Raw genomic sequence first — 25,472 nt, 5'->3', positions numbered from 1 at the left:
AGAGGATGGGGACATGCCAGACTCTCTACCAACCATCCCTGAGGGTAATATCAGTCTCACATCATTTACTGTCTTATTTATTAGCATAGAATTCCTAGTTAAGAGTAGATTAGAAGGAATTGTGGTTGACTGATATAATCAGTAAGTGAAATAATAATTCTGTACAGTCAGTACACCAAAGTGAGATGTGTCGTTCAACCTGGTCTCAGAGCATTTCGTATTATTCCCTACGTAAATTGTAAAATCAATTTAGTATGATATGTTAAGTCTTGTATGGTATGAATTACTTTGTGGATGTCCATCACCCATTTCGTATGACATGTTACGAATTACAATTTGTATTATATGTTACGAATTAGAAAAATATCAATATGTTCCGAATTTGCTAAAAGTATGATATGTTACGAATTCTAGCTAGGTGGCTGACTTTAGCTAGCTTGCTAACGTTAGCTAGGCTAGGGGTAAGGTTTAGGGGTTAGGGTTAAGGTTAGGGTTAAGTTTGGAGTTAGGTTAAGGTTAGAGTTATGGTTATGGGAAGGGTAACTAAAAGGGTTATGGTTAGGGGAAGGGTTAGCTAAAAGGATTACATTTAGGGTTAGGGGAAGAATTAGCTAACATACTAATGTGAGTGTCCCGAATGTACATTTACTATGTTATGTCTAATCAATGAGACCAGGCAGTATCATTGGATGGCAGGTAGCTTAATTGTTTAGTTTAATTGATCATTGGTAATGTTTAATTTATCATTGGTAAATGTTTAATTGATTAAGAGGTATTTGCAAAAGGCTACCCCAACCTGGCCTTCCATGAGGATACGAAGCCTCAGGAGCGGATGACAGAGGGGCAGCCAACCGTTGACACGGAGCGCAAGCCAAAGAAGGGCCTCGGGTAAGCAACATTGCCATAATGGCATTCCTACTTTACTCCTAATACAGTTACATTTATTTTGGTTTGCTCATGAATCTATGTTTCATTCTCAAGAAGGAAGAAAAAAGAACCAGCAAAAGCAGTGGGATTTTTCCAGTTGGTATGTCCTGATTTTGGTTTCAGAAATAGCAGGAAATACACAAGAATCTTTTGGCAATCTGCACATAGACTGTAGTACTGTAGTATATGTCAAAATGGGATCATTTGTTACAAGTGATCTTGACAAGATTCATATTCTCCAGTCATTCCAACGTCCGCTGCATTTGACTGTGGTTTTATGTGTGTTGTGGTTGCAGTTCCGCTACGCTACTGGTTATGAGGTGCTCCTAATGATAATCGGCCTGCTATGTGCTGCTCTCCACGGGATAGCCCTGCCCCTTATGTGTGTTGTGTTTGGACAGATGACCGACAGCTTTGTACAAAGTGGACAGCAGCTCAACCTTACAGGTACATATTCTATTTGACAAGGTACAGATGTAGCATCTTAATTTGATCACTCTGTTGCAGGACAAGGGCTCTATTTTAACAAACCTAATGCAATGGTAAATCTAAGCGCTGGCGGTAGAGCTTTAGGTTGGGAGTTTGTCAGAAATATTTTTCTATTTTCACAACCAAAAAATATCGGCGCAGTGCTGACGGTGGCGAGAAATGGCTTAGTTTTGACGATTAAACCAGTTATGGGTGTGTCAGGCTTGGCCCCTCACTGGCCAATCAGAAAGTGCTCCATGGCTAAATACATGGTTTATTCAAGTTGTGTATTTATGGTCTTTTATGTATCGCCTTGGAATCAACTCCAAATCCAAAGTTAGTCCATTATAGTTTGTTAAACAGCTTATAGAAATTAATAACACAATGTAGACCTATCCTATCTTTGCTAAATATGTCAACTTGAACCTGTTTGCAGTCTTCATTGTTCTAAGTAATTGCATGGTGTCAATGTGGACATATATACATAGCATTCACACTGATATAGGGGTCTACTGTAAAGTGCATTATGGCTGAGCAGGGACATGCCAAAAGTTGTCAATAAGCTAGAAACAATTCATTATTGATAAGGCCTAAAAAGAGAGATAATCACATTTGAAACAAAACGAAACAACAACTTGTATTAAATAGGCTATGTCTAAATACACTTACAGGCACCATAATTACTCCCGGTGGGCATATAATAGTAGAACAACGCAGACTGTGGAGGGTTTTCCTTTCTCAGTAGCTGGACAGAGATCCAATAATCCAATATAAAGAGAAAGTGAGGAGCCCCCGAGTAGTGCAGCAGTCTAAGGCACTCACAGTGCTTGAGGTGTCACTACAGACCCAGGTTCAATCCTCTGAGCCCGTTGGGGAGTCGCAGCGATGATTCAAGACTGAAATTTGGGAGAATTCTAATACATAATAAAATTACAAATTAAAACAAGCAATCTTTTATTTTTTTCAACAACAACAATAAATACATGTAAAATGTAGAGATATCATAGAATCACCAGGATAAAAAAGACAGACGCATTGCTGTAGAACCAGCCTTCGTTATAGTAGGCCTGGGGTAAGGGTAGCCTACAGAGGGATGGGGTTTCAAAATATAAAACGGAAAACAAGCAATTGTTGCAGGAAAATAACTTCTAAATATGAGGTTTACCAGCATTCACTGAGGTTCTCATCTTTCGTTTCATGATGGGCATGGACACATGTAGCTTACATCATGGAGGGGGTTTAATGCACGTTCAAAGCATGGCTAAAATAATGTACGCCTGCCTACAATACATAGATAAAAAGGGAACGTCAGCTCACTGTTTTGCTCCTCTCAAACTTGATCTTTTAATAAAGCTTTGGTGATTAAGATTTGTTTCCAACCCTTTATACGATCTTGACTAGCCGACTTGATTGCATTGGGCAGGACAAAAACAAAACAGCCTTCAATGACAGAATCGGAGGCTATGCTTGGTTTTTAATCAAATAAAATGAAATGGGGGGGAAATATAGTGTTTTATGTTTTTAAATACTATGAAGGCCTATACAGGCACCAAAAGCACATAACTCTTGTTCCATATTCATATGAGCAGTGTGAGTCACGGCTGGATATCCGCTGTATAAATCGGTAAAACCAGCTTCTGTTTGGTCTTAAATATCCCTGCCAGCACTCCCTGAAATTAGCACCGTGATCATGTCTTTAAGGACGCACCTCAAATATTTCCACCCCTCCCATCTGAGCGCAAGCAAGCTGGAACAAGACAGGGAAATTACCAATCCTTGCGCAATAGTTTAACTATAGCAGAGTGCTGGTTTTAAGAGGTCGGAATTGCAAATGAACGTGCGTTTGACACTAGCCCTGCCTTAACGCCAGCCAAAAACAGAGCCCTATCGGTGGAATGCTTACTCACGGGTCCTTCCCAACAATGCAGAGAATGTTTACTGTTTATACTTCACCCTGTCCCCACTGCCAGTGTGTCCCACCTTGTGAATGTTTACTGTTTAAACTTCACCCTGTCCCCACTGCTAGTGTATCCCACCTTGTGAATGTTTACTGTTTATACTTCACCCTGTCCCCACTGCTAGTGTATCCCACCTTGTGAATGTTTACTGTTTATACTTCACCCTGTCCCCACTGCTAGTGTATCCCACCTTGTGAATGTTTACTGTTTATACTTCACCCCTCCCCACTGAGAATGTTGACTGACTCCAGCACTTCCTGGTTCTGTCAGCAGTCATTGTCCTGTTGGAATGTAAATCTTCGCCCCAGCCTCCCGAGTGGCACAGCCTCCCGAGTGGCACACTGCATCGCCGTGCTAGATGCGTCACTACAGACCCGGGTTCGATACAGGGAGACCCATGAGGTGGCGCACAATTGGCCCAGCGTTGTCCGGGTTAGGAGAGGGTTTGGCCGGCCAGGATGTCCTTGTCCCATCGTGCTCTAGTGACTCCTTGTGGCGGGCCGGGCTCATGCACGATGACTCGTGACGCCAATTGTACGGTGTTTCCTCTGACACATTGGTGCGGCTGGCTTACGGGTTAAGCGAGCAGTGTGTCAAGAAGCAGTGCGGCTTGGCAGGGTTGTAATTTGAAGGGTGCATGGCTCTTGACCTTCGCCTCTCCCGAGTCCATACGGGAGTTGCAGCGATGGGACAAGACTGTAACTACCAATTGGATATCACAAAATTGGGGAGAAAAAGGGGTAAAAAGTACACCCCAAAAGATATCTTCGCCCCAGTCTAAGATAATTTACACTCTGAAGCATGTTCACACCAAGGATTTGGCTCTATTTATTGTTCCCTCTATCCAGTCTCACAGTCCCTGCCACTTAAAAGCTACACAGTAGGGATGGTGTTAAATAGGTGATGAGCTGTGCATGTTTTTCCCTTATGATCTCAGTCTTTCACATGCCTTTTTTTTGCAAACTCCAACTGTCATGTGCCTTTTTCTCAGGAGTGGCTTCCATCTGGCCACTCTCCAATAAAGCCAAGATTGGTGAAGTGCTGTAGAGACTGTTGTCCTTCTCCCATCTCAGCCAAGGAAAGGGAAAGGGGATCTCTAGTCAGTTGCACTGTTGTCTTCCACATTTAACCCTTCTGAATCAGAGAGGTGCGGGGGGCTTCCTTAATCGACGTCATTGCTCTTGGGGAGCAGTTGTGGGGGTTAACTGTCTTGCTCACCTTGCCGGTTCAGGGATTCAAACAAGCAACCTTTCGGTTACTGTCCCAACGCTCTAACTGCTAGGAACTCTGTAGTTTTGTTAGAGTGGTCATTGAGTTCTTGGTCAGCTCCCTGACCAAGGTCCTTTTTGCCCGGTTGCTCAGTTTGGTCAGACGTTGGTCGGATGGCCAGCTCTACTCTGGGTAGTTCCATATTTTTCCCAATGATGGAGACCGCTGTGCTTTTGGAAACTTTCAAAACTCTACAAATTGTTTTATACCCTTCCCCAAATACTGTATGTGCCTCATCACAAATCTATCTCGGAGATCTACAGACAGTTCCTTGGACTTCATGGTATAGTTTCTGCTCTGACGTGCACTGTCAACTGAGGGACCGTACACTGAGTATACAAAACATTAAGGACACCTGCTATTTCCATGGCAGGTGAACCCTTATTGATGTCACTTGTTAAATCCACTTCAATCAGTTTCGATGATGGGGAGGAGACAGGTTTAAAGAAGGGTTTTTAAGTCTTTAGACAATTGAGACATGGATTCAGAGAGGGTCAATGGGCAAGGCAAAATATTTAAGTGCCTTTGAACAGGATAGTAGGTGCCAGGCGCACCGGTTTGTGTCAAGAACTGCAACGCTGCTGGTATCCCATGTGTATCGAGATTGGTCCACCACCCAAATGACATCCAGCCAACTTGACACAACTGTGGGAAGCATTGGAGTCAACATGGGCCAGCATCCCTGTGGAACGCTTTCGACACCTTGTAGAGTCCATGCCCCGATGAATTGAAGCTGTTTTGAGAGCAAAAGAGCCCATCAGGTCTTACTCAGACTGGCTACGGAGAGTGTGATCACACAGTCATCCGGAACAGGCAGTGCTCTCATGCATGGTTCAGTATTGCTTTCCTCGAAGCGAGCATAGAAGGATAGCGTTATGGTCAGATTTGCCAAATGGAGGGCAAGGGAGAGCTTTGTATGCATCTCTCTTTGTGGAGTAAAGGTGATTTTTAGTTTTTTCGCCTCTAGTTGCACAGGTGACATGCTGGTAGGATTTCAGTTTTCCTGCATTAAAATCCCCATCCACTAGGAGCGCTGCCTCTGGGTGAGCATTTTCTTGTTTGCTTATGGTCCTATACAGCTTGTTGAGTGCGGTCTTAGTGCCAGCATCGTTTTGGTATTTGACATTTATTAGGATCTCCATTAGCTGCTGCATAAGCTACTCTTCATGGGGTCCTCATGAAACATACTAACATCATACATAGTACAGCACATTATTAGTCAAGGACTGAAATACATACATTTGAAACATCACACATTGCCTACGTATCAGTACATACACACAATATCTAGATCTAAAACATAGTGCAATTAACATTACAATACAAAATATATAAAATGGCTGTGTATCTTCACAGTCCCCTTTGTGCAGGAAGGTGTTCTTTTACCTGTTTTTTAAACTGATTTTATTGCTAGCTTGAGTTACCTGGAGTGGCAGAGTTCCATGTAGTCACAGCTCTATTTAATACTGTACGTTTCCCAGCCTCTGTTCTGGACCTGGGGACGGTGAAGAAACCTCTGGTTCATGTCTTGTGTTGTACTGATGAGTGTCAGAACTGTGTTCCAACTGCTTGAACAGACAGTTCGGTATCTTCAACACATCAATACCTTGCACAAAGACCAGTAGTGGTTCAGTCAATCTCTCCTCAACTTTGAGCCAGGAGAGACTGATATGCATGTTACTGACACTTACCCTCCAAGTACTGTACATCTAAGTGCGATATGTGCTGCTTTGTTCTGGACCACCTGCAATTTACCTATGTCCTTCTTTGCTGCACATGACCACAGTAGTCCAGAAGCGACAAAACGAGGGCCTGTAGGACCTGTCTGCTCGACTGAGATATCAAGAAGGCAGAGCAATGCCCTATCATGGACAGATCTCTTCCCGTTTTAGCAACCATTGAGTCTATATGTTTTGACCATGACAGCTTACTATCTAGGGTTACACCCAGCAGTTTAGTCTCATCAACCTGCTCAATAGCCACATTATTCAATAATAGATCTAAATGAGGTTTAATGTTGACTGATTGATTTGTTAAATAAATTATGCATTTTGTTTTTGAGATATTAAGCACCAGACTATTGCTAGTTACCCATTCTAAAACTGACTGGCGCTCTATATTAAGTGTCTCAGTTATTTATGTTACTGTTGCAGAAGACGTGTATACTGTTGATTTTGTCAGCGTACATAGACAAACAGGTTTAATTCAAGTTCAGTGGAAGGTCATTTGTAAAAACAGAAAACAATAGCCCTAGCCGGCTGCCCTGCGGTACACCACACTCAACGGAATTTGCATGAGAGAGGCTTCCATTAACAAAAACCCTCTGTGTTCTATTAGGTAGGTAACTCTCAATCCATAATAAGGCAGAGGATGAAAATCCTCTGCAATAGGTTAGGATCATTATATCAAAAGCTGCTCCGAAGTCTAACAAAACAGCTCCCACCATCTTCTTACTATTCATTTATTTCAGCCATTTGTCAGTGCTGAGTATGTTGAGTGCCCATCCCTATAAGCATGCTGAAAGTCTGTTGTTAATTCGTTTTCTGTAAAATAACTTTGTATTTGATCAAACTATTTTTTCTTTCCAAAAGTTTGCTAAGCACTTGTAACAGGCTGACTTGTCAGGTGTTTGAACCATTAAAGGGTGCTCTGTGGAACGACCTTTGCCCCCCTCCATGTCTGAGGGTACACACCGTCTTCTAGGCTTGTGGTGTTAAATCCACAGCTATCTTGGCAAATAGTATAGTCTACAGCTTATCACGAGGTATTCTTACTCAGGTGAGCAGAACCTCGAGACTTCCTTAATATCACTCACCAGCTGTTGTTAACAGAGACACTCACCTCCCCCCTTGATCTAACCCGAGCTAGATGTATATTATCCGTGTTCTTGTTCAGCCACGACTCTAAGAAACATGGGATATTACAGTTCTTCAGGTTCCATTGAAAGGATAGTCTCAAAAAGAGCTTGTCCAGTTTGTTCTCTTGCACGTTTGCTAATAGAACAGAGGGTAGAGGCAGTTTATGTACTCATCTATGTGCAATCGTGGCCAAAAGATCTGAGAATGACACAAATATAAATTTTCACAAAGTTGGCTGCTTCAGTGTCTTTAGATATTTTTGTCAGATGTTACTATGGAATACTGAAGTATAATTACAAGGAATTCATAAGTGTCAAAGGCAGTGTTGACCCTTCTTTTTCAAGACCTCTGCAATCCACCCTGGCATGCTGTCAATTAACTTCGTGGCCACATCTTGACTGATGGCAGCCAATTCTTGCATAATCAATGCTTGGAGTTTGTCAGAATTTGTGGGTTTTTGTTTGTCCACCCGCCTCTCGAGGATTGACCACAAGTTCTCAATGGGATTAAGGTCTGGGGAGTTTCCTGGCCATGGACCCAAAATATCGATGTTTTGTTCCCCGAGCCACTTAGTTATCACTTTTGCCTTATGGCAAGGTGCTCCATCATGCTGGAAAAGGCAAACTGTTCCTGGATGGTTGGGAGAAGTTGCTCTCGGAGGATGTGTTGGTAGCATTCTTTATTCATGGCTGTGTTCTTAGGCAAATTTGTGAGTGAGCCCACTCCCTTGGCTGAGAAGCAACCCCACACATGAATGGTCTCAGGATGCTTTACCGTTGGCATGACACAGGACTGATGGTAGCGCTCACCTTGTCTTCTCCGGACAAGCTTTTTTCCGGATGCTCCAAACAATCAAAAAGGGGATTCATCAGAGAAAATGACTTTACCCCAGTCCTCAGCAGTCCAATCCCTGTACCTTTTGCAGAATATCAGTCTGTCCCTGATGTTTTTCCTGGAGAGAAGTGGCTTTTTTGCTGCCCTTCTTGACACCAGGCCATCCTCCAAAAGTCTTCGCCTCACTGTGCGTGCAGATGCACTCACACCTACCTGCTCCCATTCCTGAGCAAGCTCTGTACTGGTGGTGCCCCGATCACGCAGCTGAATCAACTTTAGACGGTCCTGGCGCTTGCTGGACTTTCTTGGGCGCCCTGAAGCCTTCTTCACAACAATTGAACCGCTCTCCTTGAAGTTCTTGATGATCCGATAAATGGTTGATTTAGGTGCAATCTTACTGGCAGCAATATCCTTGCCTGTGAAGCCTTTTTTGTGCAAAGCAATGATGACGGCACGTGTTTCCTTGCAGGTAACCATGGTTGACAGAGGAAGAACAATGATTCCAAGCACCACCCTCCTTTTGAAACTTCCAGTCTGTTATTCGAACTCAATCAGCATGACAGAGTGATCTCCAGCCTTGTCCTCGTCAACACTCACACCTGTGTTAACGGATTACTGAATCATTGACATAACGTCAGCTGGTCCTTTTGTGGCAGGGCTGAAATGCAGTGGAAATATTTTGGGGGGATTCAGTTAATTTGCATGGCAAAGAGGGACTTTGCAATTAATTGCAATTCATCTGATCACTCTTCATAACATTCTGGAGTATATGTAAATTGCCATCATACAAACTGAGGCAGCAGACTTTGTGAAGATTAATATTTGTGTCACTCAATTTTTGGCCACGACTGTAGTTTTGTCAGGGTGCCCGCACGTCGGCCATTCTTGCACTTTCTCCTCCGGGAGCGGAGGATTAGGGTCTGGTCCGGGGTGAGCAGTATGTCCTGCACCGCCAACTGGTTGAAGTAGAAATCTTCATCCAATACGAGATTAGTTATCGCTGTTCTGATGTCCAGAAGCTCTTTTCGGTCAGAGCAAACAATGGGGGAAACATTATGTACCAAAAAGTTTAGATCAGCACAATGGAGCTTGTTTCTGATCTCAGTTTCAGGAATGGCTGAAAAAGCATTACATTTACCTAAAATTAACTCTGCAAATAGCCCTGTTGGGAGATTTGGAAAGTCAATCATTCAACAATATATATAATATTATAAATATTCATCTTTAACTTACAATCTTTGGATACTATGCGATTAGAAAGGTTCAAAGTTCATATAAGACGTCACAGCACAGTGGAAAGATATATATGGCACGTGGAAATGAAAAGAGGATGGTCTTACGGAGATACATTTAGGTGGGCTGGACTGAGTGTAGCAGAGGGGCGGGATTAAAAAGCTCATGATCAGTAATAGTTATAACTGAAAACACGATATACATGTCTGAGTACATATCCAGTATCTATACAAAATGTCATGTGTTTTATCCAAAAATAGATATATTTGTTGTGTAATTACTGTGTATAAAAGTACCATGTATGACTGCAACTGGTTCAGAAGATAATAATTTATGCGGGGTTAACAGCAGCAAAACAAGTTATCCATAGTGCTTCGATTACCTCCTGCAATCCTCTCACCACAAATATGCTTATCATATTTCCAAGATATTGTTCGTTTAGAGCGATCAGTGGCTGTGATAAACAAAGCCCGGGCAAATACAGTTGATGCATGGGATGTATTATGTAACACTGTATCAGATATCAACAACTCTTGACCAAGCGACAGACCTACACGGCGAGGGAGTGGCGGGACGACATTTTATTTTCTGAGAATAACATACAATATATTGTATTGTAAACTCTACTTCCTTCCTGTAAAATGTCATATTGTGTACTCAAATAATTGACTCCTGACGGTATGTAAATAGTTTGAGGATCATAAAAAAAGTGCCATGTATTTAAAACTTGTGTGAAATGTATATGTAGCCTAACAAAAAAAAGTCTCAAAAACGGGGATGCAATATGCAAAAAACCACACACAAATACACACTAAACAGCAGAATTGGTCAGCAACTAGTAAAACGGCCGCTATCCAATCCAGCACCATTCTTAATGTATCAACCCCTACAAAAATGCCCATTAATTATAATCCACATAATAATTCACCTGTTCTGTTGCTGCGGGATTATTTTCCTGTTGTAGCAAACTGGCTCAAATTAAGATCTTACATCTGTGTATTGGCTATAAAGTGCAGGGCTCCTTTGTGGCCATGTATTACAGTATGAGATACATATGTGATTATTTCTATTATGGGTTGCATTGTTTAGGCATATTTTCACCATATATAATGGTGATTTGTGGATTATGTTTTATACTACACATATCATATGTTAGGCACACCAGATTGTGAACATTGACTACTGGTATTGTCATTTCTCCATAGCCAATTTCACTGTGGAGGAGATCAGCGCTTTATTGAACTCAACTGACGGATGTATTCAAATTCCTGGAGTTGATATACAGGCTCTAATGACTCGGCAAGTGATAATGAGTACAGTAGATAAGACACACATTATCAATATATTATATCATAAATATATCCTCATGTAAATACAATGTCGCTTTTATTTATGATTATAAACTGGGTGGTTCGAGCCCTGAATGCCGATTGGCCCGACAGCCGTGGTATATCAGACCGTATACCACGGGCATGACAAAACATGTATTTTTACTTATAAACTGATTACCAATGTAATTAGATAATAGCAATAAGGCACCTCTGGGGTTTGTGGTATATGGCCAATAAACCACGGCTAAGGGCTGTATCCAGGCACTCTTGCATCGTGTTGTGCGTAAGAACAGGCCATATACCACCCCCCCCCCCCCCCCCCCCCCGTTGCTTATTGCTTAAAAATATACTGTGTGATACATACATTTGCATTTCCAGACATGCCTATTACTTCATCGGGATCGGTTGTGCTGTGTTCCTGCTGGGGACCTTTCAGGTGATGTTGTTCTTGCTGACAGCCACCAAACAGACCAAACGGATCCGAGAGAAATACTTCCATGCCATCCTCCACCAACAGATGTCCTGGTTTGATACACACCAGATAGGAGTTCTCAACGTCAGGTTGACAGAGTAAGTTTGATACACACCAGATAGGACTTCTCAACGTCAGGTTGATACACACCAGATAGGACTTCTCAACGTCAGGTTGATACACACCAGATAGGACTTCTCAACGTCAGGTTGATACACACCAGATAGGACTTCTCAACGTCAGGTTGATACACACCAGATAGGACTTCTCAACGTCAGGTTGATACACACCAGATAGGACTTCTCAATGTCAGGTTGACAGAGTCAGTGTGATACATTGGATGAATGATTGGGATTTATTTGTTTATCAAAGACAATGTCATATTTTAGCATTTATGATCACATTGAGCAACTACAGATATAAAAAATGCTATTAAGATTGTTTAAATAATGTCAATTATTATAATATTAATCATTTATAATATTTTACTTTCTACAGTGACATCAACACAATCAACGAAGGCCTTGGAGACAAGATCTGTGTGTTCGTGCAGTTCTTCTGCACCTTCTTGTCAGGGTTCATCATTGGTTTCATCTTCGGCTGGAAGCTGACACTCGTCATCCTGGCCGTCAGTCCTCTCCTGGCAGGATCAGCTGCCGTCTGGTCCAAAGTAAGACTACCAATGACCTGCAAAGACAACGGCTTCATCCCAAATGGTACTCTAATCCCTATATAGTGCACTACTTGAAGTAGTAGGCTACACAGGGAATAAGGTGCCATATCGTTTTCATGTGTCACTAAACAGTGGTTGCATCACTGCTCTTGTGCCCAATCCCAAATCCACCCCTAGTTTATTCTTATCCAATCCTCTCAGTTTTCCACAATCATATTTCTTTTATAAAGACATTTTTACATCAGCAGTGTAAGATACCGTATTCATTAACATGTTGTATTTGATTTCAGATACTTGCCACCCTGACCAGTAAGGAGCTGTCTGCCTATGCCAAAGCAGGGGCGGTAGCTGAAGAGATACTGGTGGCTATCAGGACAGTTGTGGCTTTCAATGGGCAGAAGAAAGCTGTGGAAAGGTTCGTCAGTTATTAACTAATTAATGTGTTGCATAAAACAGTGTATCTCTTTCCATAATTATTAATACGATCTACCAAAATCAAGACACATTCCCCTATTTAGGCATTTCTTCTATATATTTTAGGTATGAAAACAACTTGGAGGATGCTAAAAACTTTGGAATAAAGAAGGCCATCACCACTAACGTGGCCATGGGCTTCACCCAGTTTGTCATATTTGGGACGTACGCCTTGGCTTTCTGGTACGGGACCAAGCTCTCTGTAGACGAGCCTGAAAACTACACCATTGGAAAAACCATTACAGTAAGCTTTTATGGAAGATTTTAAGTAAGAATGTACTATTTTCCAATAGATACATTTGATTGTGAAGAGGCCTCTGCAATGTCTTCACACCTGTAACTCTGTCTGACATTAATAGAATTCCTTTCTTCATTACATTCTTTGTTGCTGCTATTTTTAGGTCTTCTTCTCAGTGATGATTGGGTCGTTCTCTTTGGGCCAGGGTGCGCCTAACTTGGAAGCCATCGCCAAAGCCCGGGGTGCTGCCTATGAAGTCTACAATACCATTGACCAGGTACCGGAAGTATTCAGTTTAACCCCTGAATCACCATAGCATTGAAACTGTATGAACTCACACTAACTCACTCAGAACAACATGATCTCAAGTCCAATTTAGACATTTGTCCTACTGCCGCGGTTGATGAGTTGATTTGTTTGTCATAGCCGCGGCCCATAGACAGCAGTTCAAAGGAAGGTCACAAACCAGACTGTGTGAAAGGAGACATTGAATTCAAGAACATCCACTTCAGCTACCCCTCCAGGAAAGATGTCAAAGTAAGTAGTGGATTTGAATCAGATCCAGACACTAACCTGTCTCCAAATGACTTGAAAAATGCACAATAAGGAAGAAGCTAAGTTGAATTTTCAGTTTCCAGTTGGATTAGCAAAAACAAAATGACAAGCCGTACAATTGTAAAATGACGGTAAAAATACATGTTAAATACGTTGTGGGACGTGTTCCCTGTCGCTGTAGATTCTTCAGGGAGTGAATCTGACAGTTCCTCGTGGGAAGACCATAGCTCTGGTTGGAGCCAGTGGATGTGGGAAGAGCACCACCATTCAGCTGCTGCAGCGCTTTTATGATCCAGACTCAGGAGAGGTATGAACAAATCTGATCAAGGCTTATTCAAGTTCATTAAGAAGAGACACATGTCCCACTGTAAAGACTCCAGAGGAGGCTGGTGGGTGGAGCTATAAGAGGACGGAATAAATTCCAGCCATTACAATGAGCCCGTCCTCCAATAGCTCCACCCACCAGCCTCCAGTAAAGGACTCGCATGCTTTATGATCCAACCTCAGGAGAGGTATGCAGGACACGAGTGCATTAAAGTTCAAACAACTGACTCCTAGTTCATACAGAGACTCACATGTACACACACACATGTAATGTACACACACACACACGTATAATGTACACACACACACGTATAATGTACACACACACACACTTGTAATGCACACGTAAACATTCACTCACGTACACTCATTCCCAAGTTCTGGCTTATCAGGTTTAGTGTTGACTTCAGTTCAGTTAAAAGTAAATTAATATTATAGTGCCCTCTTGTGGAAGGTTGATATATAATTTGTCAGGAACGCTGTTGGTCTGGGTTGCATAGCCGAGGGAAGTAGGGGTGCTGAGGCTGCTGCAGCACCCCCTTATAAATCAAAATAATAAATAAAATAACAACAATAATAATAAACAACATTCCCACATGTATTACTCCTGTATGAGCATAGAAAATACTCGTCAGCAAAGCAGAGAAATTTGCATGCCTAATGAATATGACCCTGGTTTGTTGTCAGATTACCCTGGATGGTCGGGACATCCGGACCCTGAATGTGAAGTGGCTGAGGGAGAATATGGGTATCGTCAGTCAGGAACCTGTGCTATTCGGAACAACCATCGCAGAAAACATCCGCTACGGCAGAGAGGATGCCACAGATGAGGACATCGAACGGGCCGTGAGAGAGGCCAACGCATATGACTTCATCTCCAAACTCCCCGATGTACGTGGGATAGATTACTGACAAATGAGTACATACAATGGCTTCACTGTTTCACATGTACTATATATTAAATGATCTATGGTGTACACATGATTTGGAGTATGACAGCAGATATTCTGTTGTTTCTATGGCGACTGTGTTGAAATGAAATGTTTTTTTGTTTTGTTTTGAAATTGTATACAGTGTAAGGAAATGGCCAAATAGTGATGATGTTATCCAAAAGGACAAATTTAAACATGATTATTTCATCTCCATCCCATTTCATGTGGCGTTAACAGAAGCTGAACACCATGGTGGGGGAGCGGGGAGCCCAGCTCAGTGGAGGACAGAAGCAGAGGATAGCTATCGCCCGGGCCCTGGTCAAAAACCCGAAGATCCTCCTGCTGGACGAGGCCACCTCCGCCCTGGACACCCAGAGTGAGTCGGTCGTCCAGGCCGCTCTGGATAAGGTCAGTACCCTCCCTGAGGACCAGACCCATGGTTAAGGTTGTTCTCAAACCTGGTTTTGTGCACCCTAACAGCCTGATTCGATTTGTTTGACTGCAGCCTTGCAAGTTCACGTTTGCAGCAGTTGACAAACGTCAAGAATCAGAGTGAATCGATGAGATCCTGTTGGAATCCATCTCAGCGAAAATGAAGAGGTAATAAAATAATAATAATTTGGGATAAATGATGACTATATTGTCTCCTCCCATTCCCATAGGCCAGGGCGGGCCGCACCACGATAGTGATCGCCCACCGCCTGTCCACCATCAGAACAGCTGACGTGATCGCTGGCTTCTGCAACGGAGAGGTGGTGGAGCAGGGAACACACAGGGAACTCATGGACAAGAAGGGGGTCTACTACTCTCTGGTCATGCAGCAGGTACTGTATCACGCTCCCTGCATCCCAAATGGCACCCTATTCCCTTTATAGTGCACTACTTTTGACCACCAGGGCCCCAACTCTGCCTCAACAGTAGAATCAGTCGACGTCTAAATCATGTTGATCAGTCATATTTAGAGACGCATATCATCAGTATCAGAGCAATATACCCTATCAAGCCTGTGTCTATATGAATAATGATCAGTAATAAACAGGCTCTGTGTGTAACATGATCAAATCCACTATCACACCTTGTCTGTTGTTCAGAGTCAAGGGAAGCTAGAGGAAGATGAAGAGGACCCTGTGGAAGAGGATAACCCTCCTAAATATGAGGATCTAGATGATGTCCTATATGACTCATCTGACATGGATGAGCTGGAAGTGGTAAACGAGGAAGGAATAGAAAACGGCGGCTTTGAAAGGAACTCAATCAGCAGTGGCCGTGTGGAAATGAAACCGACCAGGAGGAAATCTAAGAAGTCCAAGAAAGACAAGAAGGTACAATTACATAGATCATCCTTTAGGGCGCAATATGACGTCCTGTATGTGTTATATAGGAACATGGCTTTGTTATAGTGCTATTGCTGAATTATCATCGTACCTATTATATAATGAATGGTTTATAATGAATGGTATATAATGTATGGGATATAATGTATGGTTTATAATTTATGGTATATAATGTATGGTATATAATGTATGGTATATAATGAATGGGATATAATGTATGGGATATAATGTATGGTTTATAATTTATGGTATATAATGTATGGTTTATAATGTATGGTTTATAATGTATGGTTTATAATGTATGGATTATAATGTATGGTATATAATGTATGGTATATAATGTATGGTATATAATGTATGGTATATAATGTATGGTTTATAATGTATGGTTTATAATGTATGGTTTATAATTTATGGTTTATAATGTATGGTTTATAATGTATGGTTTATAATGTATGGTATATAATGAATGGTATATAATGAATGGTATATAATGAATGGTATATAATGAATGGTATATAATGTATGGGATATAATGTATGGGATATATAATGTATGGGATATAATGTATGGGATATAATGTATGGGATATATAATGTATGGGATATATAATGTATGGTATATATAATGTATGGGATATATAATGTATGGTATATATAATGTATGGTATATATAATGTATGGTATATATAATGTATGGTATATATAATTTATGGTATATATAATTTATGGTATATATAATTTATGGTTTATAATGAATGGGATACAATGAATGGGATACAATGAATGGGATACAATGAATGTATATAATGTATGGTATATATAATGTATGGTATATATAATGTATGGTGTATAACGAATGGTGTATAACGAATGGTGTATAACGAATGGTTTATAATGTAAGGTATATAATGTATGGTTGCATTCATTTACATTTTAGTAATTTAGCAGAAGCTCTTATCTTGAGCGACTTACAGAAGCAATTAGGTTTAAGTGCCTTGCTCAAGGGCACATCGACAGATTTTTCACCTAGGGGATTCGAACCTGCCACCCTACTGTATATAGTGATAGTTCATTGTCATCAGAAATAATATCTGTTACATCATGTTGGTCCTTGGTCATTTAGTTTTGTCATTGATGACAATGTTTGATGACAGAAGGAAAAGAAACCAGAGGAAGCTCCAGACATCCCCTTCACCAGAATCCTGGCCTTGAACAAGCCCGAGTGGCCGTACATGTTGGTAGGAACCCTGTCTAGCTTGGTGGGGGGAGCCGTTTATCCCTGTGTCGCCATCATCTTCGCCAAGATCATTGGAGTAAGTGTTTCACAAGACCACCTCCTTGTGTTCATAATATGAAGAATTGTTAAATAATGCAGACTACTCACATTTCCTTGGTGTCTCGATTGAGTTTGATTTAAACGAGGTGGTCTTATTTTTCCACATAATTTAGTTGATGGTCGTTGGTTGGTGGGTTTTGGCTTTTCATTTTCTGTTGTTATCTATTTTGGGGGGGGTTTCTCTCCGCCCCGTGACCTTCTCTAGGTGTTTTCCGAGGTTGACCCGGAAGTCAAACGACAGAAAACCATGATGTTTTCCCTGCTCTTCCTTCTCATCGGAGGAGTGGCTTTTGTCACCTACTTCCTAAAGGTTTACTAATTTATAGATCTAAACTGTGTCAAATGGCAACCTATGCCCTATACAGTGCACTACTTTGGACCAGAGCCTATAGGGTGCCATTTGGGACGCACTTTAAAGTACAATTCTGTATCTATCTCAAACCCTTAATATGTTGTGGGGATGCCTGGTTGGGTAAATTTCTGCTGTATGTTCTATGTTTCAGGGTTACATGTTTGGAAAATCAGGAGAGCTTCTTACCATGAGGCTGAGGAGGCAGGTATTCCATGCCATGATGAGACAGGTAGGACAAACTGTCATGCGGGAAAATATATACTTCAGCAATTGTACATAAATTCGAAAAGACTGACTTGTCATTGCTAATTTACTTTACTGTATTGATAATACCAGCAAAATTATGATTCTGAACTGCCACTTTGCAGTGTTCTGCCTCAGAACCTTGCTAAAATTACGATTCTGAACTGCCACTTTGTGGTTTTTTGCCTCAGAACCTTGCTAAAATTACGATTCTGAACTGCCACTTTGCAGTGTTCTGCCTCAGAACCTTGCTAAAATTACGATTCTGAACTGCCACTTTGTGATGTTCTGCCTCAGAACATTGCTAAAATTACAATTCTGAACTGCCACTTTGCAGTGTTCTGCCTCAGAACCTTGCTAAAATTACGATTCTGAACTGCCACTTTGTGGTGTTCTACCTCAGAACCTTGCTAAAATGCATTCCTTACAGGAGATTGGATGGTTTGATGACAACAACAATGCAGTGGGAGTTCTAACCACCAGATTGGCCACAGATGCATCTCTGGTTAAAGGGGTAAGCACAATGCTCTGATTTACACATTGAGAAAGCGTTCAAAATCTATCACATCAATGTCAATTCAGAATCATTCTACTGTACAAATCTTTAAAAATGTCTACCTGTACATATGCTTCTATGTATTTACAATTGCATTCTTTAGAGTTGCAATGTCTGATAATGGATGGAACCTACTTGTTTCCTCTCTCCACACCACCAGGCGACTGGGTCTAGGTTGGGTCTGGCCACCAACACAGTCTGTGCTCTCACCATCGCCATTGTGGTGGCCTTCATCCACAGCTGGCAGCTCACCCTCCTCATCCTCGCCTGTGTGCCCTTCCTCATTGGAGCCAACATCATTCAGATGAGGGCCATGGCAGGCCACGCCTCCAAAGACCAGGGTGCCCTGGAGCAGTCTGGGAAGGTAAACATCAACTTTCTATTGCAATTGGGGTTGCAAAATTCCGGTAATATTCCCAAAATTCCCAGATTTTCCAGTAATCCCAGTAATAGGTTTTACGGAATCAGGAAAATCAGGGAAACCTTAAAACAGGATATCTGGATAACCAGGGAATTTCAGGAAGGTTACTGCTATTATGCAACCATAATTGCAATACACTTTGGTACAGTGGGTTATATCAGTGTGTGATACCATGTGTTCAAATAAAACGTTAATATATCTTTATTAATCTTTTGTAGATATCTACTGAGACCGTTGAAAACTTCAAGACAGTAGTTGGATTGACACGGGAGGACGTCTTCTTTCACAAGTTCATGGACAGTCTAGAAAGACCATACCAGTAAGAGTACAGTCATTCACTTTGTTATAGACTCAGCTTTTGGATTGTTTGACCATATAACCTACAATCAAGTACTGATTACATTTCAATTGAATACATCAGGAACGGTTTGGTGAAGGCTCCCATCTACGGACTAACATTTGCCGTTGCCCAAGCAATCCCTTACATGGTCAATGCTGCAATCTTCCGCTTTGGGTCCTGGCTTATTGCTCACTGTCACACAGAATATGAAAATGTTTTCCTGTGAGTATACATACTGGTACTGTTATATCCTCATCTAAAATGAATACATTCACACCAGGGTTGGGGTCAATTCCATTTCAATTCCTGCTGAAATTCCAATTCCAGTTCTCTTTAATGTTTTTCAATGAGGAAACTGTGGAATTGGAATTGAGTTTTGAATTGACTGCAATTGAAATGGAATGTACCCCAACCCTGACTAGAACCCTTGGCTGCCACATTGTCACTACACGGTAATATAAAAATAATTATAACATTAATTTGGTGGGTGTGTCACGATCGTCTTGATGAGGAAGAGTGGAACAAGGTGCAGCGTGATAATGATACATCTTTAATAAAATGAAGACGAAACAAATACTTATACAAACAAACAAAACAACAAACTGACGAACGTGAAGCTATACAGACTAAGTGCTAACATGCAACATAGACATAGACAATTACCCACAACAGCCTAATGCCTATGGCTGCCTTAAATATGGCTCCCAATCAGAGACAATGAATGACAGCTGTCTCTGATTGAGAACCATTCAGGCAACCATAGACATACCTAGACACCTACACTCAACACAACCCCATACACTACCAAAACCCCCTAGACACTACAACCACCCAAGACGAGACAAATACACACAAACATCCCCCCTGTCACACCCTGACCTAACCAAAATAATACAGAAAACAAAGATAACTAAGGCCAGGGCATGACAGGGTGCTTATACCGTTGAGTTGGGTCATGTGGAATCTCAAATCTCCCTGTGACACCCCCGTTGAGTCATGACCAGGGTCTGCCAATATAGTGGCAGTGATAGTACAACACTGTCCTTTTCTTTCACAGTGTGTTTTCTGTGATCATATTTGCTGCCATGAACATAGGAGAATCAGCATCTTTTGCTCCTGACTTTGCCAAAGCGAAAGCAGCTGCTGGGAGAATTCTTGGCTTGTTGGAGAAGAAACCAGAGATTGACATTTACAGTGAGGAGGGAGAGAAGCCAGTGAGTGAGCTATAATGTGTCTTACTCCAATATAAACAAAAAAACAATGAAATCACATTGTGTTTTTTCTGGGACAATGATCTGGAACAAAAATGTTGTCTTTTCCAGACGGACTTTGTCGGGGACATTGAGTTCCGAGGGATCCACTTTGCGTACCCGACCCGTCAGAACGTGAGGGTTCTCCAGGGGTTGAGCGTGTCAGTGGGGCCTGGTCAGACCCTGGCCCTGGTCGGGGAGAGTGGCTGTGGGAAAAGCACCTCCATACAACTACTGGAGCGTTTCTATAGCCCTGCTGAAGGACAAGTGGTGAGACCCAAAATAATCTCATAATACATGTCATATAAAGCACGCTTTTCAAAACTATTTCAAAGTGCTAAACCAGTATACTGGGAACTGGAATGCAACAAATATAGTAAAACTGTTAGGCCACTTTTCAGCATTTTAATATGTAATATTTGTAACATTGGTGGATTATTAATTCCTTTGGTATTCCAAGATGTTACTTATTTTTAATCTGAACATTTTAAACATTCTAAACCTAAATCTGTGGTATCATTGTGGTGTCTCAGTTAGTGAAGGTGTTGGCCTAAATCTGTGGTATTATTGTGGTGTCTCAGTTAACGAAGGGGTTGACCTAACTCTGTGGTATTATTGTGGTGTCTCAGTTAACGAAGGGGTTGACCTAAATCTGTGGTATTATTGTGGTGTCTCAGTTAACGAAGGGGTTGACCTAACTCTGTGGTATTATTGTGGTGTCTCAGTTAACGAAGGGGTTGACCTAACTCTGTGGTATTATTGTGGTGTCTCAGTTAGTGGATGGGTTGACCTAACTCTGTGGTATTATTGTGGTGTCTCAGTTAATGAAGGGGTTGACCTAACTCTGTGGTATTATTGTGGTGTCTCAGTTAACGAAGGGGTTGACCTAACTCTGTGGTATTATTGTGGTGCCTCAGTTAACGAAGGGGTTGACCTAACTCTGTGGTATTATTGTGGTGTCTCAGTTAACGAAGGGGTTGACCTAACTCTGTGGTATTATTGTGGTGTCTCAGTTAATGAAGGGGTTGACCTAACTCTGTGGTATTATTGTGGTGTCTCAGTTAATGAAGGGGTTGACCTAACTCTGTGGTATTATTGTGGTGTCTCAGTTAACGAAGGGGTTGACCTAACTCTGTGGTATTATTGTGGTGTCTCAGTTAGTGGATGGGTTGACCTAACTCTGTGGTATTATTGTGGTGTCTCAGTTAACGAAGGGGTTGACCTAACTCTGTGGTATTATTGTGGTGTCTCAGTTAGTGGATGGGTTGGATACTAAGACCCTGAACCTGTCGTGGCTGAGGTCTCAGCTGGGCCTGGTGTCCCAGGAGCCCATCCTGTTCGACTGCAGCATCTCAGAGAACATCCAGTACGGGGACAACAGCAGAGAGGTCTCCCAGGATGAGATAGAGGAGGCAGCCAAGAACGCCAACATCCATGACTTCATCATGGGCCTGCCAGAGGTATAGTAACAGTATAGTGAGGGAGATGGGAGGAGACATGATAGGCTGTAGCTGTAGGATGATATTTGAAGTTTTCTCAAAGGCGATCCAAAAAATGTCACTGGTGAGGTCACAGTAGAACTTAAACTAATGTCTCTCTACAGATATTCATATAGAATAGCTATTGACTAGCCCAAGACAGGCTGTTATGACTTTATATTTTAATTTGTATTTTAAAAGTGTTCAATATAGACAAACACTATAAATTGTGTTGTTGTTTTGTCAGAAATACAATACCAGGGTTGGGGACAAGGGGACCCAGATGTCTGGAGGTCAGAAACAGAGGATAGCCATTGCCAGAGCACTGGTCAGGCAGCCTAAAGTACTGCTGCTGGATGAAGCCACTTCCGCCCTGGACACAGAGAGTGAGAAGGTAAGTCACATGGACATTGAGTGTCGGCCATCTCATTTTCTACCTATTAATTCATTAATGGCCTGGTCACACACAAAAGCTTATCTTCACACAGTATGTCCTCTCCCTCCTTCCCAAATAACCTCTCTGTCTCTCTGTTTCCTCCCTCCCTATCCCTCCCTCCCCCAGATTGTCCAACAGGCTTTAGACGCCGCCCGGCAGGGCCGCACCTGCATCGTGATCGCCCACCGCCTGTCTACCATCCAGAACGCAGACCAGATAGCGGTAATTCAGTATGGTCAGGTGACAGAGCAGGGTACACATACTGACCTCATGGCTAAAGGGGGGGCTTACTATGCCCTGGTCAACGCACAGGTCACCCACTAACTCATATTCAGATTGATGTTTTGCAGCGTATGTACTGTTCTGTTGAATGTTGTTTTGTGAGCTCTTTTAATTGAGCTGCACTTCTTAGCCAGGTCCCCCTTGAGAAAGAGGTCTCCTGTCCATAATGGGACTTCCTGATTAAATAAAGGTTATATATAAAAATGTATAAAGAATAAGGAATCTATATGGATAATGGTATGGTAGCCATAACTCACTTTGAATGGACTGCTAAAATCATGTTCAATTGCATGATACAAACTGTCTCAGTGTCAGTTGGTTTGATCACATGTAGGTGGTAAACTGAAATGTAGCCTATTGGGTTCCTGTGCTATTGGGTTCCTCACTGTATGACTCACTTTAGCGTAATGCTTGAGCACGGACATCAGCGTAAATAAGTCTTGATAAGCTGCCTCGAATGAATGAACTGTTCTTGACCATGGCACCTTTCATTGTCTGAAGACAACAAGTACAGTATGTATTTCTATAAGAAAAACAGTAAGACACATTATCACAGTTAAATGACTGGATAAAAGTAGTGATTGGGAAAGGTTGTATACCTGTAAATATGAGAGGTTGATGTTCAGAAGACTGTTGTATGTTATTATATACTGTGATATTTGGATTATTTTAAACAGGGACACTATGCTCTAGAAGGCAAAGTATGCATTTGAAGAATATCTATATATTTAAATTAGTACACTATGTAAGGCTGTTACTTGTTTGTAAATATGCATTCAAATAAAACATTAGATCCCATAACATGTTATTTTTAACCTGATTCTAAAGTGACATAATGATTCATCTGTAATCTAAATTAGATTGTGGGGAATATGTCAATACATTTTCAAATAAACTTGGAACTCGTTCATTTTAAATGCGACTAAATAGGCTACTGAAGTCTGCAGAGGGCTGATGGACACAAGATGGCGCCCGTTGCCAATGAAACACGTTAGTGGGGTAATATAACTTTCAAACGACTTCAATTCGATTGAGGCCTATTTCAAATGCCACTAAATGTAGCCTATCTCCAACCAAGGCTAACTTCGGTAAAAATGCCACTTGTTTTCCAACTGTAAAAGAAGATTTAAATAACACTAGGTGGCATAATTGTGTTAGGCCTATGCGAAATAAATTGTAGAAATATATGACCACATCGTTTTAGTCTAGTGTTATGGAAATTATCGTATTTGGTTTACATTCTAAAAAAAATGGTGTAACGGTAACATTAATTGTATTTCAACCTCCCGAATTCAATCAGAAATAATAGTCTACAGCTGGCCATAAGAGAATGATTTTTAAAAACACGTTAAAACATTTTTGTTGTCATCAAAATCTCATCTTAAAATAATAAAATCGCGATAGTTCCAGGCTTGGTGTTAAACGAGGTGGGCCTATTTCAAAAGGCCCAACATGAAGCGATGAACCAGTTATCCCTATCGTACATGCCCTTCTCAGTCAAGTCAACCTAAAACATTTAGGAAGAAATGTATTATTCTTCGCCAATGTATTCACTTCGTTACATATTTGTTTTATTTATTAAGAGTTCTAAGAGTTTTATAAATGAACTTAGCCTACATTTGTAAGTAAGTTTCCCACAGCAGGTGAAACATGCACCGCTCCACTGTTTCCCAAATCCAGTAGCTGATTTGGTTCTGTGTGCCACTGCCGAGATTACTCAAATATATACTAAAGGCAAGCTATAGTTTTTTTAAAGCAATAAATATAATATATTATTTTGTGGGAATAATTTTGTGAATCTAGAGAAGTTTTGCACCACGATAGTTTTGCACTACAATAAATATAATAAGTATTATGATGGAAATTATTTGACGGAATTATTTGACAAAGTTTTTCCCCTCAACTTTTTCATCCGACTTTTGCCCATTTTATATTTGTTTATTTTTAAATAATGCTAGGAGCACGAGGACAGATGCAGAGCCTCGGTCTGACGCCATTAAAAGGTAATTTACCACCTTCACAAGTGCAGTCTCAGTGCTATGATGGGGTCTAAAACCAGACTGAAGCATTTCGTATACATTGTTTGTCTTCAGGAAGGCAATGAGTTGCTGTGCAACAGCTTTTTCTAAATTTTTTGAGAGGAATGGAAGATTCGATATAGGCCGATAGTTTTTTATATTTTCTGGGTCAAGGTTTGTTTTTTTCAAGAGAGGCTTTATTACTGCCACTTTTAGTGAGTTTGGTACATATCCGGTGGATAGAGAACCGTTTATTATGTTCAACATAGGAGGGCCAAGCACATGAAGCAGCTCTTTAAGTAGTTTAGTTGGAATAGGATCCAGTATGCAGCTTGAAGGTTTAGAGGCCATGATTATTTTCATCATTGTGTCAAGAGATATAGTACTAAAACACTTGAGTGTCTCTCTTGATCCTAGGTCCTGGCAGAGTTGTGCAGACTCAGGACAGCTGAGCTTTGGAGGAATACGCAGATTTAAAGAGGAGTCCGTAATTTGCTTTCTAATGATCATGATCTTTTCCTCAAAGTTCATGAATTTATCACTGCTGAAGTGAAAGCCATTCTCACTTGGGGAATGCTGCTTTTTAGTTAGCTTTGCGACAGTATCAAAAATACATTTTGAATTGTTCTTATTTTCCTCAATTAAGTTGGAAAAATAGGATGATCGAGCAGCAGTGAGGGCTCTTCGATACTGCACGGTACTGTCTTTCCCAGCTAGTCGGAAGACTTCCAGTTTGGTGTGGCGCCATTTCCGTTCCAATTTTCTGGAAGCTTGCTTCAGAGCTCGGGTATATTCTGTATACCAGGGAGCTAGCTTCTTATGACAAATGTTTTTAGTTTTTAGGGGTGCAACTGCATGTAGGGTATTGCGCAAGGTTA

At 41.3% G+C, this 25,472-nt stretch overlaps 1 protein-coding gene across 1 annotated transcript; it reads left to right on the top strand.

Annotated features, from left to right (window-relative positions):
- Positions 1–832: 832 nt before the first annotated feature.
- LOC120047323 (ATP-dependent translocase ABCB1-like) lies at positions 833–22,618 on the top strand. The gene is made up of 26 exons (XM_038992847.1): positions 833–888; positions 982–1,027; positions 1,224–1,374; positions 11,172–11,448; positions 11,849–12,020; positions 12,314–12,438; positions 12,564–12,741; positions 12,899–13,012; positions 13,162–13,272; positions 13,472–13,597; positions 14,302–14,505; positions 14,784–14,954; positions 15,209–15,370; positions 15,638–15,868; positions 17,040–17,195; positions 17,424–17,528; positions 17,722–17,799; positions 18,244–18,327; positions 18,530–18,733; positions 19,009–19,109; positions 19,212–19,352; positions 20,188–20,344; positions 20,453–20,650; positions 21,634–21,840; positions 22,106–22,252; positions 22,421–22,618. Exons 1-26 carry the CDS (start codon positions 833–835, stop codon positions 22,616–22,618), a joined length of 3,900 nt encoding a protein of 1,299 aa, XP_038848775.1.
- The last annotated feature ends 2,854 nt before the right edge of the window (positions 22,619–25,472 follow it).

The sequence above is a fragment of the Salvelinus namaycush genome, chromosome 5 (genome assembly GCF_016432855.1).
Source record: "Salvelinus namaycush isolate Seneca chromosome 5, SaNama_1.0, whole genome shotgun sequence".
NCBI lineage: Eukaryota > Metazoa > Chordata > Actinopteri > Salmoniformes > Salmonidae > Salvelinus > Salvelinus namaycush.
The sequence above is the reverse complement of the archived record's forward strand: the minus strand, read 5'-3'. Positions and strand labels throughout refer to the sequence as shown.